At 45.7% G+C, this 17,317-nt stretch overlaps 1 protein-coding gene across 13 annotated transcripts in view; it reads right to left on the bottom strand.

The window, feature by feature from the left end:
• The window catches only part of AGAP1 (ArfGAP with GTPase domain, ankyrin repeat and PH domain 1), a 324,467-nt gene that overhangs the window by 114,486 nt on the left and 192,664 nt on the right, over positions 1 to 17,317 (bottom strand). For all 13 annotated transcript variants that reach the window (XM_071418328.1, XM_071418329.1, XM_071418331.1 and 10 more), the window contains one exon: positions 6,785 to 6,953. In XM_071418328.1, the coding sequence (XP_071274429.1) occupies positions 6,785 to 6,953 (169 nt within the window). The remainder of the gene's footprint in view (positions 1 to 6,784; positions 6,954 to 17,317) is intronic.

The following is a 17,317-nucleotide window of genomic DNA, read 5'->3' as shown; positions in this document are numbered from 1 at the left end:
CATCTCCATCCCTGCCGGACTGGGCTCGATCGGCAGTGCGCAGACCGAGCAGGGTCAGTACTAATGAACAAACAAGGCAGTGCCAAGAAAGATCCTGGCAGTGAAGGACGTGGTGCTGGGAGTATAACGAGGAAAGCTATTATTCTCAGAGCATGCCAAAGCAACACAGCAAGTGTGGAGGAAAATTAAGTCATCAGAGGAGACATCTCTTCTAAAAGAAAGTTAAACCCAAGATCTTCACCGCGGGCTTCTGCTCGAGATCCCCCACTATTTATTCTGCTGGGATCAAAGCCTGCTTTCCTTCCCTGGCAGGCAGATTATTATTATTTTTCTGTAGTTTTAACAAATAACAGTAATAAATAAGATATGCTTGGCTTTCTGGGCAAGTCCTGATTGAGGCTACCTGCTTGTTCAGGGAGTGCAGCTTTAAGACCCAGAGGTGAGTGTTTTGCTGGCAAAAACTCTGCTTTTTGTTGCTCTCATTTGGCTGTGAATCCCGACAGGAACCGTGGATTTAACTTTGTGTAAAATAACAGCAGAGATCCGAACCATTCCGAGGCAGGTACAGCAGGGCATGTGCAGGCCCTGAGGCAAAGGATGTAAAATGCTTCCCAATCCCTTCGACTGTCTGTGGAAATTATCAATAATGGAACGGGAGAGGGGGTGGCAGGTCCTACCTGCACACTGCATCCCGACTGCTGAGATGAACTGGGCTAACTTTGGGAGCTTCCCACGGGCTCCAGCCCTCCCCAAACCCTGCCAGAGCCTCCTGGGGTGGGGAGGGACCACTGCTGGCATTCACCGCCTCTCCAGGAAACAGAACAAAGAAACTTTATTTTCGCAAAAGAGACAATAGATACCAACGCGAGATGACTTTTTCCTTTTTTTTTTTTTTTCTCCCCCCTCTTTTTAATAGCTATTGCCACTGTAACAGCAGCTAAGTGAATGCATGTCTGCAGTGTGAGCAGTTTTGATAAACAGCCTCTGCGGGCCACACAACGGGGATAATGTATCCTTAAGTACTGCCAATGAGCTGCCATTCTGCACAGCCAATTACTTCTGTGCGTCTGTCACTCAAAGGAAAAATGACTGAGCCCATTAGATCAAACCTTTGTCACTGTTCCTAATGCACTCTTAGGCCTCATTAATCTGAGGGAGCAGCAACACAGCCGCCGGTGCCTCATTGCCTCCCCCACAACAGGCCCACGTGAATCTTCTCATCTCTCCCCCAAGTGCACCACGTTAATCAAGCTCTCCTTATTACCCCGGTCCCTGTCACGCCGGAGAGCGCTCTCTCTCTTAAATGCTCTCATTATGGTCCATCTTTAGAGCCGGCTGAGTGGAAAAAAAAAAAAAATTAAAAAAAAAAAGAGGGGAAAAAAAAAAAAAAAAAAAAAACCACAACAAACCCTAACCAGAGAGAAAGAGAAGAGGAAAAAGCAAGTCCGATCACATTAATATTCATGACAATAATTAGTATTCTAGGTCACTGAATATTCATGCTATTAGTTTGGTTTTTTATGGGTTTGCTGGATGTCCTGATTGCTGGAGTGTGGAGGAAAACAGCATGGTTGGGACTTTAGATGTCAACGCAGTTCAATACTCCAAACACATTTGTGATTTTTTTTTTTTCCCTCCCCCGTTTGGTAAATCAGCTTCAACCCTCTCGATGGCTTTAATACCTGAAAATCACTGGGGGGAAAAGCACAGACATCACCTTTTTTTACTCATCACCTGCCAAGGTCTGAACACCCAACCAGCTTGTGCTGTACCCTGTGACCCTCAGGACACCGGGATGTCATCGGGTGGACAGGGCAGATCTGGGATTTTATCCAGGATACGGAGCCATGAAAATCATCCAGAGGGAAACAGGCACCAACTGCAGGCTCCAGTCACCTGCCTGTGACACATCCCCACCCTTCATCCACCTCATCAGCATCAGGGGTTTGCCCTCCTCCAGAAAGGATCCTCACACAGCTCGTTTTCCCCCTTTTTTTTTTTCCCTGAAGAGAAAAATCTCAGCAAACTCATCTTTCTCAATATTTAACTAACGCAGTTATTTTATCAAATATTTATTTCATTATTGTGCCCTGCTCCTTTTCTCCCATTAATAAGGGATATAGCATACTAACTAAATGAAAGCTTGTATTTCTCTAGTTCTGGAAAGGGCAAATCCTAGTCCAGAGGAAGCAGAGAAAATGACCTTGAGGGATCCCCCTCTAGTGGGATGAAAGGGAAATCTTGGATGCACTTGAAATTGGGCTTTTTTCCTTTGAAACGAACAAACTGCCAACTTCTCCTTCCCATTGCTGCAGCTGTATATCACTGAGCCAACAGCAGAGCCACCCAGATGGAAAATTGACTGGGGTGATTGATGACAAAAGTAAGTCCCAAACTTGCATTTGTGATCTGTGGCAAGTGCATGAAAATGGAGCTGGAGCTGAAGTGCGGAAAGCGTTCTGCGCCCGACTGCAGAGTTAGTGACAGCTCCCAACAACCACACCAGGCCACCCTCAGCCCCCTCCAAGCAGGGAATTCAGAGCAGGTTCCAGAATTTAGGGCTCAGTCCAGCATCTATTTGCAAAGGCACCCACGATCCACCCAAGGCTTTGGGAAAACTGCCCATGCTTCTGAGCTCTTGGCTTGATAAATATTTTTACTCATCACCAGGCTGATTGTAACATCTGAATCCTCACAGTGACCCCCCAGTTAAAAAAGATTATTACATGATCTGCAAAAACCACCAAGGATTTGACAGATGATCACAATTAATGACAGACAGGAAACTCACAGTGGTAAGAAGGTGGAGCTGCCATTCCTGCAGCATCTGAAATGTCACAAGCAGTTAGCAGATAACAACCTTCAGCACACTTAACGATGGCACTAACACATTTTGGGATACTTCACATACTGTACAGTCACCATTTTAAGGAAATTTAATAGCACCAAATTATTGAAATGAAGTGTTAATCAGGAAACAATTTATCTCTACACCATAAGCTATTTTTAGTCGTGAACTTTCTACATCAGTGGCTCTTGCTACAGCTCAGGCTTTGGGTTGTTTGGAAAGGAGAAGAAATAAATGACTCCTGGGAGAGATTTCAGGAATAAGTTCACCTTCAGGTCAAGCAGCTCAAATCCAACCCAATTCAGGAGTGAATGAAACCTGGACCCACTCCTGGCTCCAAAGTCAGGCTGAGCCAGCTCCTAAAGGGCAGAGAGACTGGCCAGTGGGATGGACAGGACTGTGGGATGGACAGGACAGGACTCTGGCCCTGCTCCCAGCTCTTAGAGAAAGCTGGAACTGAGCAAGTCCAAGAATTACCCTTTTCTGAAGGAATTCTGACTGAGCTGCATCAACAGAATGATGCTCAGTGCCATGTAAATTTAATTTCAATTTCATTTACTTCACCATTGTTTGTCAGCTTGGATTGAAAATACCACAGAAGTGACATAATTTTGGATTGAAGGGAGTAAACATCCATTTCCCCCAGCTCACAGTTTCCTACCAAGTTAGCTTACAAGTGTGAGCACCTTCCCTGAAGCCACAGTTAACAACCTGTTATTTAAAGCCTAAACAACATAAATAACAACCCAGCATCTCTTTGTATTTTCTGGGAGAAGCTGCCACACAGAATCCCAGTTCTTACACAATAAACCCCAAAGAACCCAAGAAGGGACCAGTTTTCAAATCAAAGTAAACCTTTTTCCAGGCAAGGTGCTTGGCTTTGCAACAGCAGGAGCAGCCCAACCTTCTACTCCTTTCCCTGCTTTCTGACAGCCCAGAAAATATTCCTTTTTCCTGCTGCTGTTTCACTTCCAGTTTGTTCACTGTCCCACCATGACTGTGACAACGGACTGTGACTTGATGTTAAGGGAAAATTGGTTTTTTGTTTTTCCCAAGCCCTTGTGCCAGTGGAAACCCAGCAGGGAAGAGTAATCCAGACTTTTTAAAACTCATATATTTTCATAAAGGTGGGGTTTTTTTTGTTTTTTTTTTTTTTTTTTTTTTTTTGTTTTTTTTTTTTTTTTTTTTTACATCTCTAAAATGGAAACTCTCAAGGACTGGAACTGAGTTTGTGCCAAAGAACTGAGTTTGTCCTTCCTGAATTCCCAATATTGCCCTGATCAGCCTCATTCCCTCTATTCTGCTCACAGCACTGTTATGGGAAGCACCTTGGGAAAGAACCTCCCCATGTGGGAAGAAATTCAAGGTGTCTGATCCATCACTGAGGTCCAAAAAGGCTTCAGAGAGGGAAGGGGATGAGGAAAAGGAGGAGCTTGAGCTGCTCACAGACCATGGTGGGAGCAGAAGAGTGGTTGAATCACAAGAAATTACACTCAGAGAAAACTATTTGCTGAAATATGAACTTAAAATACCAGTTACAGGTAATCAAATGGACATTTAATCCATAGATTTCTTGGTAAAGTTGGCATAGAAATCCATCCTTAAGGAGCACTTCCAAGCAGTGCTGAAGTGTCAAATGAAGACACCAACCAAGCCAAGCAGTATTTAACATTTGGGGATGAGGTAATGTGAAGCACAGAAAATACAGTGAATTTACAGGCCTAAAAATCCAAATAGGAAGTCCTGACTCTTCCTGTCTGGTCCAAACCTCCTCCACATGGCAGAGCCATGTACAAAACCCTGCCAGTGACAAGCAGTAGGTGACAAGCTCAGCCCTGTGATCCATTTTGAGGCACCACACAGGCTCAAGACCCCACTACCAAGGGGAGAGGGAGCTCTGAGGCAGCAGCACAGCCTGCAAGGGATGATTCCCAGGTGTTCTGAGCTGTGTGACAGATAACTGCAGATATTCCAGGGGTCCTTCTGCCATTCCAGAACTCAGCCCTGAGTACCTCATCAGAGTTCAGATGAAGAAGGCAGGCACAGCTTGGGACAATGCCCTTCTTTTCTTTCTTTTCTTTCTTTTTAGTAATTCTTAACTGATCAGCAGCTCCTTTTTATGTTTGCTTTTAAGCCCATAACAAGCAGCAGATGCTGCCCAGACACCAACAACAGCAAAATCTTTCAGTATTTCTAAGCAAGAGGATGAGGAAGCCAAGAGGGAGGAGAGAAGCTCCAACTATTCCCACAGTGTTATTTGAAATTCACTATCTGAATTTCCCAGCATTTGGAATTGCTGGCATAATTGACTTCTTTCTGTGTGATCAAACCTCAGGCTGGCAGGACACACACACACACAATGAGAGCTGCCTGCTGCAAACTCTCAGGGAAAGTTTCCCTCTGACCTGGCAAACCAAGTAGATGCCAAAATATGTAAATTCCATGCTACAAACCTTAAATTCTTACATATCTCTAAATATGTTTCCAGAAACTTGCTTTTTCTGCAGCTATCAAGTAATTTCTGACTGTGTTCAAATGTGCTAAAAGCTGAAATCTCTTTATTTAAACATCTCCCCTGCAGTTTATTGACTCAGCCCAACACTTTTCTTCCCTAAATTAGGAAGTATAGTGAAAACCAAAGACCTCCTCACACCTGGTCATCTAAATTATATAGTAAACTGGAAAAAACCAACCCAACCATGAATAATTTTCTCCTATGAGCTCTGCCAGGTCAAAACCTGAAGAAGGGTTTGATGAAATCATGGCTTCAGACACCTCAGGGCCCAGCCTGGGATCTCCAGGAATTTCTGCTCAGTGGCACCACTTTAAAAACCATCTCAAACAGCACCATTCAGAGTTGGAAGGGGAAAAAAACTTCTCAGTTTTCTCCCAATAAATGGAAATGTCTCAAAAATGCAGGAAATTACACCTTGGCTTGAAGGACTGAGGTTCGGAATTAGATGCTATTTAAGGTCCCTTCCAACCCAAACCAGCCTGATCCTATGAAGCATGAGACAGATAATGATTATTATTATACAAGAGAAGACACCTGAATATCCAGGAATGCCAGGGCTGCTCATCCCAGTGGGTTTTGCACAGGGACAGGAGTGTGGGTATGGTTTTGCTGGCACATGCAGGAGGTGTCTACATTACCCATAAATGCAGAAGGCACTTGGCACTTTATGGATGTCATCCCAAACATGCTGACAGAACTTCCACTAGCCCATTATGAGTTTTGTACAAGCTGTGCATTTTACAAGATAAATTGTCTCAAACGTTTTCCCTTAATGCAATTTTTTAAAATCCACTTAGCTGTATGGACAAGTACTTCAGCAAACAATAAACATCTTTGTTTAGAGCTCAGAAGGAGCTATAAACCACTTCCACCAATAAATTAAAAAGCTTTCCACAGAAGAATCTTGCTGTTAGAAGAATGCATAATACTGAACTTTCCAAAAGTGGAAAGAAGGGCTGTGGGTCTCACCAGGAGGCCATAAAAAGCCCTTTCACTATGTATTAGATAAGAGATCATAGATTCCTCCCATATGTTAATGACTGTGAAATTATGTAGGGCTTTGGCAAGTACAGGGTAACAAATACACAAAAACAGACACTGAAGGCTACCCAGAAACTCAGAATATCCTGTGCGGGACAGATCAGCAGTCAGGGCTTAAAAACTTCCACATCAGTGGGTTTGTAAATCCCAAAATGGTTTGGGTTGGGAGGGATCCTACAGTTCAACTAATTCCACCCCCTACCATGGGCAGGGGGACCTTCCACAACACCAGGCTGCTCTGAGCACCACCAGCCCGGCCTGGAACCCCTCCAGTTATGGAGAGATATCCATCCCTATCCCAGCTGTTCAGGGTAATTCCCTACAGACACTGGAAATGCAGATTTTCTGCCATTTTTTCCCCTAGCAAGGTGCTCCCTTACCTGAATTTTGCGAGATGTGTAAACTGCTCATGTCTTTGGAGAGGCCGTTGGTTTTGGGGCTGGAGATGGGGGCACAGGCTGAGGTGGCTCGGGGTGGCCTCTTGCCAGGGACCTTCACAGTGGTTCTCAGCAAGTCAATCTCTTTGCCATGAACATTCTGCATGTAATCCTGCAGAGAGAGGAGAAAACCCCAAACACAACATCAGACAGGGAGTTCTGTAAGAATTAACAGAACTAACAAACCTGGTTTCACAAGGCTCTGGCCCTACACCCTCTGCCCACACCCACCATATGGTTTTCCCCTTCCTTCCATGTTCCTGATAATCCCTTCCACACTTCTCACAATTAACTCCAGAAGTCTGGAGCTTTCTCACAGATCCTCCAACTTACAGCTGGGTAAGAGGTAATTCACTACACAGCCACGTGTGGGAATTCACCAGCTAAAGGTCCCAAACATGAGCAGAAGACCAGGCTGAGTGCCCCACATTCACTTGTGTCTCCTCTCTGCCAGTGTTTCATGCCCTCATCTCCTTCTCCCTCCAATTTAGCTGGAATGGGTCAGCAGGCACCAAAGTTACAAAAGGGAAGGTCTCAGCAATTCCAACATTGTTTCCTTACAATATGACCCTTCCTGCACCTACAGAAAATATCATCAAAGGGGGAAAAAAATCATGCAAATTATATCTGATTAGAGCAAACACTGGGAGCCTGAAGTGGAAAAGGATTTTGCTAATTCTTGCTTGGAAAGCCCACAAAGGGGAAATAAACAGAAAAGCAAATGGACATGGGTGTTTTTATCAGATGGAAAATTGATCCTGGGATAGACCAGCACAGCTATTCCCAGGAGAGGTGGTGATGTTAAAGCCAGCACACAAGACACCAGAGTTCTCATCTCCTGGTACACAGGGTTGTGGTCACTCACATTCCAGACAAAAATAATTGAAACTGGAACAACTATAGGGACATGAAAAGCAACAAAAGAGACACTCTCTTAAAGAGGACATGCAAGAGGGGCAGCACCGGAGAGGAAAATCAGGGGTGAAAAGGGGCAAGAGCACTGCACAAAAAGATACCTGGGCTGCCCAGAGAAGCTGGGGCTGCCCCTGAATTCCTGGAAATGTCCAAGGCCAGGTTGGACATTGGGGCTTGGAGTAACCTGGGCTAGTGGAAGGTGTCCCTGCCCGTGGCAGGGATGGAATGGGATGAGCTTTGGGGTCCCTTCCAACCCAAACCACTCCAGGACTCTGGGATTAAGGACCCTGAGAGAAAAACAGCGATTTGCTGTGGCTGGGAGAAGATCTGGGCTCCCACTTCACAAGAGATTGCCTGAATTTACCCAAATTCTCTATCACTGCTGCCACAATCCAGGGAGCTGATTGCTCCCTCATCAAGATTCTTTCACCTTCAGCAGTTTTTACAACACAAATGATTTATTCTGCTCAAAAATAATCAAAAATCTGGACCAGCAATAATTTCTTCATAGTTAACAGAAATCAGTGATAAAACCCTCAAACTAAGCCATCACAGCAGCTTATTTTTCCTAAGCTGAGAAGTATTAACAGGAAAAGGTGGTGTCTGAACAATTAATGGGGAGAGGACACAGAGCTCTGCTGCCAAGAGAAAAACAAAGGCAATCCACTCAGGAAAATTCCTTTACTAGGTGCTGGAGAACAAACACCTTTCATCCATAAATCATGAACTCGGTGGAACTTTCTTGTTTGGGTGTCACTTCTTCACAAATTAAAATACAATAAGCATAAGATAATTGAACATTCATTGCTTGTGGGCTGTAAAGTGAGGTTTAATCAGGGAGTGACTAAACCTCGGCTGGCCGGTGCCCTTTTCCAACAGTTTATTTAACATACAACCAACTTAAACTGGAGAAGAGGGTTTTGGATCCAGTTCAGATGAAGGCTGGGTGTGATTTCCCAACTTGAGATGTGGCAGGGTGCTGTTAAAGGCCTTTTAGCTGGGTGCAAAGCAGGCTGAGGTGAGCCACAAAACCACTTGAGGAAGCCGGGGAGTGTTGGCAAACACAAAACCAATGAGTGGCCGCCGTCGGAGCAAAGCGCCCGAACCACAACAGATGCTGGGTAGGTATTAATGTCAGCTTAAATATTTATGGGGATATATCAAATGTAAATAATAAAGGCCCTTTCATCGTGGGCAGGGTGCAGGGCGATAATCTGCAGGTCTCCCCGAGGAGGGGAGGGCAAGGAGAGCGTTCCCAGCCCCCTCAGATCCTCAGCTCGCTCGGGGAATGAAAGTTCAAACTACAAAATGACGCCGGGGCTTCAGAAGAGCAATGGAGGGTTTGATCAGATTAGAACAGATGAGGGTCTTGCTGTCATCTGGAATATGCTGTGTTAAAGAGAAGACAGCAAGCTGGATTTTGATATGCAAATGGTACAGGGATAACTCCCCAAGATGTTAGTTGTAGAAAATGCTGATCCGAGAAAAAAGGGGAAAAAAAACCCTTTAACAAGGCATGAGGGTAATTCAAAGCCAAGTACTTTTAAACAGCACTTAACAAGTCCCTAGAGCCCACTCAACAGTGGGCCACCCCAGACGTGCCATCTTCTGCCCCTCAACAGCTTGAAAAAGTAGTAATTGCGAATCCATTTGCATTTTTCTTCTCAACTTGTCCGCGTTCATCATTCGGCAAGGCAGGGGGAAAAAATAATAAAAAAAATTAAAAATTAAAGGCAGCAGCAAAGCAGAGGGACCCCTCCCCAAACACGTGGCACAGAGGAGACGCGGGCGCCCCGATCCCCCACGCCCTGCGCTCGCACCTCCGCCGCCGCTTGTTTTTTACATTTCGCTCCTAATTATGTTGCATCTATTGCCATACACTTAATTAGCTGCATTAATGTGATTTCTTTTCACATAGTCAAGCAATTAAGAGCTATGATTGAGTTTCATTCAATTAGCCTCAACAAACATGCTAATTGATGTCCCAGATGCAAATGAGGTGCGGTGAGAGAAACCTGCTAGCAATTGAGAGTTGTGGCAGGGGGGACCCGGGGCTCGCAGCTCGCTGGCAGCAGCGGCACGGCTTAACACGGCTCCCCCCACTCCCAGGGCAGGGGGGACAGCAGCCATGTCCCAGAGAGATCCCTACAGGGCTGAATGCAGGAATCACAGGATTGAATGCAGGAATCACAGGATTGAATCCAACGGGCGCCGTTCCATTGAATCCAACGGGCGCCGTCTGCGGTTCCGGTGGCTGCCGGAACGTTCCGCTGATCCCGGGATCCGAGGGCTACCAAAGGTCTCCATCCAGGCTCAGAGCTGTGAGACACCAGGCAGGCCATGGCCTGCAGTCAGCACTAACTGGCAGCTCCATCTTAGTCAGAGCAGGGCGATGCTGCCTCGGCATCCATCAATCCATAATCCCCCAAAATGCGCTCCCCGCATCGATTCTCATCCCTTCTCCTCCCCGGGTTACCGCTCCGCTGCGGCGCCACCGAGGTGTTAATTTGACTACTCAAGGCCATTGACCATTATCTACAGGACTAAATAAACTGTTAAAATATCAGGGGGAAATCAAAAAAGCTGCATTGACTGAAGATGATGCCAAATATTACTCGACAGCCCCACAAAATGAATTGCCTTGAGTAAGAAAGGAACGATGCGCCATGACACAGAATAATGTAAAGTAAAATTACTTTAGTCCTGCTCTTCATACAGCAGCTCTCTGTTTACAACAGCAGAAATTAATTTAACCAATTAACTGAGCAGGAGCCTTTCAGACATGCAAATTGAGCAAACGGACATGATCATGTTTTCTAAACAGGCCTACCCAAAAAGTGACACCCCCGTTTTTGGGGGATCTCTTTGGATTTTGAATGCCAGCAGTTGTTGAATTTACAGCTGCACATCACAGTGACTTCAGAGCCACTCCACCAAGGGCCACAAGCTGAAGCCAGGCTATGTGTGGCTCCAGCTTGATGCCTGTGTCCAAGCTAGCCAGGAGCACTTCCAGGGATGGGGCAGCCACAGCTTCTCTGGGCAAGGGCCTCCCCACCCTCACAGGGAGCAGGTCCTTCCCAACATCCAATCTGAATCCACTCTCCTTCAGCTTAAAGCCATTCCCCCTTGTCCTAGTGCTCTAGAGCCATCCTTAAGTTAAAGACATGGCTCAGATAATCAAAAACATGAATATAAAAAACATTACAGAGTTTGAGGGTTTTCAAATAATACAAGAGTGGTGGATAGGGAGAAAGCCCTTCACAGGGGTTATAGTTTTACACTGGGCAAAGGGGTTTCCAAGCTCACATTGAAATCACTCACCTCGGGATAAGCTATGTGTCACAACACTAAAATGTAAAATAATATCTGCTCCTTCCTCGAGGTCTCGCCATCTTTCTTCCATCTGTTCCACTGCCACCCTTTTCCAGTGCACCACATATGAAATGAGAGACTCTCCAAGAGCAGTGACTTTCCAAGGCTGTAATGGTATACAGGTATGAATATCCCACTTTTTTTGTCCTTTTCAGCTATTCCAATCTCTCAAAAGCCTGTTTTTCCATCACTGGGAATAGGTCCAGGCTAAGAATCCTCCCCAGATCTCTGCCTGGTTTCTACTGAGAGATGATGAGCCTCTAACCTATCCCTGGTAGTGTCCAAGGCCAGGTTGGATGGGGCTGTGAACAACCTGGGATAGTGGAAGACATGGCAGGGAGGTGGAACAAGATGAGCTTCAAGGTCCCTTCCAACCCAAACCATTCCGTAAAAAACACCTTCATTTTGTGGCAGTTTCCCCCACTGTTCAATCAGATGTAACACTCCTAAGGCTCCACTTACTGAGGTTGAAATAGTGTTTCCTGATCTGAGGCGTAATAAAAATTATTATGGAAAAGGAAGTTTATGGTTGCACCTCTGGATGACATTTTAAAGACTGTGTGCAGCGTATTTTTTGAAAGACAATTCCAATTTTGTGAGCTGACCTATTGGAGGCACAAAACCTATTGTTCACCCTCAGCAACAACCAAATCCTCTTCCCCCCAAACCAAGAGCAGCCCGGGAAATTGGATGGAGCCCTGACTTTTGTGCCTCTCCGTGGCAGTCAGACATTTTTATTGCAAAACGCCGTCTGGAAAAGATGCAAAACAAAATTGCTAAACTGCAAAAAGAAGAAAAGGAGGGGGGGGGGGAGAAAGAGAAAAAAAACAAAAGGCCCCCTTCCCTTTGCTTATTGAGTTCAAAGGCATAACATGCAGCACCCTGCAGCAAATGGGAAGCTACACTAATTTTAAAGCCATAAAACGCTATAAAGTGCCCTGCGGGGCAGGACTACACTGGAGCTAGTTGCACCTAAATAAGCCATGGTTCATTTACTTCGCAGCTTAGCCTAATGTAATCATCAGCAGATTCCTAGCCTAGAGTTGTAACAGGCACGGAGCCGCTGCCGCCGAGGCGACACTCCCAGCCATGGAGGGGCTGCCGCCACATCGCCGTTGATTAGAAAATTTTTCAGTTTTGACAAGCCCTTAATGAACATAAATCGCTCCTTGATTGGTTTCCGTGTGGGGCCACGGGCACACCTAAGAAGGAACAGCAACAAAAAAAGCCCCACAAGTCTCCCCAAGTGCTCAGCCTTTTCCCAGGAAGGGCCTGAGCTGTGGATGGAGCATCGGGATATGAGCCACAGTGGAATAAATTCATCAAATGGTCCTGGGGAATTAGCTGTCCCCCCCCCCCCCTCGCATATAAACACGGCCATAATGTCATTCAGCTTCATAATACACAGTTAATCTTAAGGAGAGCCATGAAATGTTATTTTCTGAGGAGAACAGAGGAATGGGAACGCGTTCTGGAAAACACTGATCGCCCCAAAGCGCTCTATCCTGACAAAAGGAAAGGCATCATGAATCTGTTTGCTTCACGTTGGGAATCAAGAACATTAAATTTTAGTGATAAAAAGCACTGGCTATATCTATAGTGTGGTGTTAATCAGCTCCATCAGTGTTGCAGGAGCAGGGGAGGAAGTCAGGGCAAGACCAGGAACACAACAACAACAAAATGTTGGTCCTCCTGTAAATGGTTCCCTTATTTGCACAAAATCTTAAGAAAACTCTTCCCCTTGCACTTCACTTCTCATTCAGCCTTTGTAATGAGAGCTGCTGTAAAAGACAAACCAGAGTTTTACCATCCTGAGTAATTTATGAAGCATTTATACCCACAGCAGTTAGCTCGGCTGGACAGGAAGCTCTAATTTTATAAAGCCCCCTGATTAATTATTAGCTTGGCTTTTGCCTTTTACATTGCAACTTATTCTGATCCTCAGAATTACCTTTGGCTTTCAGAAGGAGCAGACAGATACTGAAATGTGTGTTTGCTCCAGCCTTGTGCAGCTCTGCCAAAGCACAATTGTGTTTGCCACACTACTGAGTGTCGACTCCCTCGAGGGCACGGAGGCCTGGACAGATCCTTGTGGGTCACTTCCCACCCAGGATATTCTGTGCTGCTGTAATCTTCAGTTTTATATCTTCCTCCCAAATTTATCTTCACTCCATTACATCTTTCAGATTAAGACAATAAAGAAATTCTCCAAGAAGCTCAAAAGTGACTGAGTGATCTGTACTGCTACAGCACTTTATAAAAATCAGGAATTACTATACTCGTGTTTAACTGTTCCTATCATTAATTTTCTTCTATCCTAACCAATGTTTTAGGCATGCTAGTTGATGCAATAGTAACTAAAATAAAGCCTCTGATTTATATTCATCAATACTCAAGCTGCAGGATGTGTTTTGATCACTGCTCTCTCAGGAGGGAGAGCCACATCACACGTGAAAGGTACCACAGAATCCCAGAATGGTTTGGGTTGGAGCAGACCTTAAAGCCCACCCTGTTCCACCCCTGCCATGGACAGGGACCTTCCACTATCCCAGGTTGCTCCAAAGCCTCTCCAGCCCAGCCTTCAGCACTTCCAGGGTCCTTTTGTGACTCTCAGTCTCTCTTTACCAAAGGCTGATTTGAGGATTAGCTGTTGATAGGAAATGCCAGTTGAAAGGCCCTTCAGAGCCAGCCAATATCCAGCTTTACATTCCTTCAGAGCAAAAACAAAGGGGGAAAAAATGGACATACATGATGGTATTTTAGAAATATATGAGCATGAATATTTTTATTAAAGCAACACAAACAACACACTTCAGAGCTATTGAACTGCCTGAGGCAACAACCTGGAAATAAGGCTGAGCTGCAATGATGGCTGTGGGGGATATTCCTAATGGGAAGGGAAGCACGGTTCCTTGGCTGGAGCAGCACCAGACTCTGGGGGCACACTGCTCTCAAGGATGAGGGGAGATGGGATCCTGCATTTTCAAGCAGCCTTTTTGTTTCCAAATAGTTCAGGAAAATCACAAGAGCTGGTAGCAAAAATTTCAACTGCAGCTCTGAGAGAAATGCTGGGACCTGAGAAAAATGCATGGAGCTACAACACTTCCAGATACCAACACAGAGGCTCTAAAGCCTCCTGCTTCACTTTTTCTGGAGGAAATGACCAGGCAGAGAAACAACACCTCAAGCCTTAAGGAATTTTAACATCTTTGTAGGGTCTTCCCAGAGAACGTGTCCACATAATGTACTGCTGAAGCTCTTGTGCCAAGTCTAGCCTAGTGTTGGATCTGACTCTCTATCAGGCTGAAATGTTGCCCTTTTTAAAAAAACAATCCAATATATTTGAGGATAGAACAACACTGATAATGTTCACATAGGCTGCTCAGCCAGCCACACTGTATTTAAGGGAGAATTTGGAACTGTGGCTCCTGTCACATGAATTGAGCAAACCAGGTGAATCCACACCTCTTTCATGGAGATAAAGCCAGATTTTCCCCCCCTCAATCACATTTACAATCCCCAGGTCATCACACTAGACCAGTGAAGATGAAGGTTAAAGGCTGCAGCCAGCAAACACCAACCTTGCTGTGCACATGGGGTTTGTGTACCTGCTGTGTTCTAGGTGGGCATCACACCTTCCTTCTCACGTATTTAAGAAGCTCTTCTTCCCCCATAAGGTGCCCCAGCACTGAAATCAAATCTAGACCAAACTAAACATAAAAGGGGAAAACTGCCCTTACCAAAAAATAGCTGTTTTCAGCCTTTTTTTTCCTTTTTCCTTCTTTTCATAACCGAGGCGCAGCGATGGTGAAGATACGAGAGCAGAGAAGGGACATCCACAGCTAAAGCTGTGTCACGTGCTGACCCGTGGCACGCTGGCAGCCCTGTGGCAGGCAGCCAGTGGTGAGCCATCATCAGCTATTCATCAGGAGAAGGCTCAGATAAAGCAGTGCTGCCCAGCAGGTATCCTGGTGAATGCATTCCGGGAGCATCCCTCCATTAAAAAGCCAGGAGATGCCTCGGCAAATTCCCCCGGGGCCCTTTGGGGAGGCTGACATGGAATTTGCCGGCCAGAATTTTAGTGATCCACTCCATAGCTCTGCTCCTGAAGCCCAAGATGAATAGGGAGCTCTGGTGAACTTTGAAGCCTGAGGGTCAAAGTTCTCTCTCATTATCCCCAACCATTTTCTATCTGCGCAGCTCCTCGGCGTCCCAAGGGACGGGAAGGTTTGAGGCTCTTGAAAAAACCTGACACGACCAAGTCAGGAAACAGTAGGGTGCTTATGTACACATATTTTTCTTCCCCCGTTTCCCTCTCCCCCCACTTTCTTGAAAAGAAACGAGAGGGATTTTGCTATTGTGTCAAACATCAACCTGGTGGCACCAGGAGTCACTCGTGTGCCTGGCACAATGCCGCGCTCGTTTCCGCACGCTGCCCTGCCAAACAGGCCTGACCCTCCCAGGGACACCTCTTCTGCAAGAAAGGGCCTAATTTGATTTTTTCCCTCCCCACCCCAAAACCTTTCATTGTGCAGGCAATGCTTTCAAGGAGGATGTCAGGGCTGGATTCTGCAGTACCTATTTTCTGTGTTTAAACCACTGCTTCGTGCCCGAGCTGCTACCAAATGCATCTGGCAGAGACAACTGATCCACCTGTGGCCAAACCTCGAGCAGTATTTAACACAGTGCTCACTATCAGCCACTAAACATTGTAATTGGCCCTTCAAACACCAAGGTGTTAGGCTCTGACTCAAACCACAGGCTGGACAGACCAAATGATCCCCTCTATTTCCTTTTTCTGCCACCACTAGAGGCCAGCCCACCTTTGACTGCAATTAAAAATTCACTCCAGAATTAAAAGGGCAACATTTTGATGAACTGAAATGATCTGCACATTTGAAACAACCTCAATCTGATTAAAGCTAGGCCTTGCACAAGTTTAAGAAACTGACTTTAGACAGCAAACAAAAGCTCTTTTCTTCACTGCTGCTTAATGGGAAACTTGGTAGGAATAAGGCCCTGATTTTTCAAAACAATGTAAGAAATGATCCCAGACAGCAATGCAAGCACAGCATTAAAAATTCATCACTTTCTTGTGAAAAAAAAGGAACAAAAAATTACTGACAAACAGAAACTCGCAAAACCAAACCAGAAACACAGTATCAGAGCTCTGGTTGGGGGAAGACCCTCTCACCTGACAATTCCCAAATTGTGACATTCCTGCCAACAAAGTTTAGTACAAAGTGTACTGGGAGTGTGACTGAAAATATTTGTGGTTCCCTCACAAACCCTTCTGATCCACACAAGGAGGAAAAGGCAACACCGAGCCCAGCACCTTCTTCTTGAGGTGGGGGGGGCACAGTGGAGGACAGAGGGAAACAATTACAGGCTGGTAATTACTTCTTCTTTAAATGGATTCCCTCTAATCTCCAATGGATTTACCTCTAATCTCAAAGTAATTACGTGTAACCTCAGTGGATTCTCACTCTGGGGGCGACGCCGTGGCTCTGGGGGAGCCTGCAGAGGAGAAGTTTCTCCATTGTCTGCCAGAGCAATGGAAAACTCACACGTGCAAGGCCCTGCCAGGAACAATAGAGCCTTTTCCAGCAGCCAGGAAGGGGCCAGGGCACACACAACAGCCTCCTCCTCCTCGCTTGGTGAGCAGCACAATCTAATGCCCACTCAGGTGGCAGCTCCACGGGGAGAGCAGAGTCCATGCTTCCCTTCTGGAAGCAATGCGAACACACAAATCTGGGTGTTTCAGGGCTGCTTCACAGCAGAATTAGGCACATTTAGAGGCACTAAAATTGGGCAGAAAGACATGAACTCCATCACACAAAGGAGCAGTGAAAACCCTGCTCCAGAACACCAGGGCTGAGGGACAAGGTTTCTGATGGGAAGCAGCAATGCCTGGAAGCTACTTGTCATCTAATTTACCACATAATGTGTAAGAGACATGGACATCACATCAGAAACCAGAGCAAAGCATCATTATGGCAGGACCTGAGACCATAAAATCTTGTGTCAAGGCAGGGGAAAAGTGCTAATATTCCATAGACAGGGAGCAGCAAGTGGGGGCAAGCACAGCATCAGCGAGGCCAGACATGGATGTGGCACTCGGGGACGTGGTTTAGTGCTGGGCTGGATGATCTTAGAGTGCTTTCCAACCTTAATGATTCTAGGGTTCCA

This window comes from Agelaius tricolor, unplaced genomic scaffold (genome assembly GCF_023055355.1).
Source record: "Agelaius tricolor isolate 1412-34295 unplaced genomic scaffold, bAgeTri1.0.p SCAF_83, whole genome shotgun sequence".
In the NCBI taxonomy this organism is placed as follows: Eukaryota; Metazoa; Chordata; class Aves; order Passeriformes; family Icteridae; genus Agelaius; species Agelaius tricolor.
Note: the sequence above shows the minus strand (reverse complement) of the source record. Positions and strands in the feature narration are given on the sequence as shown.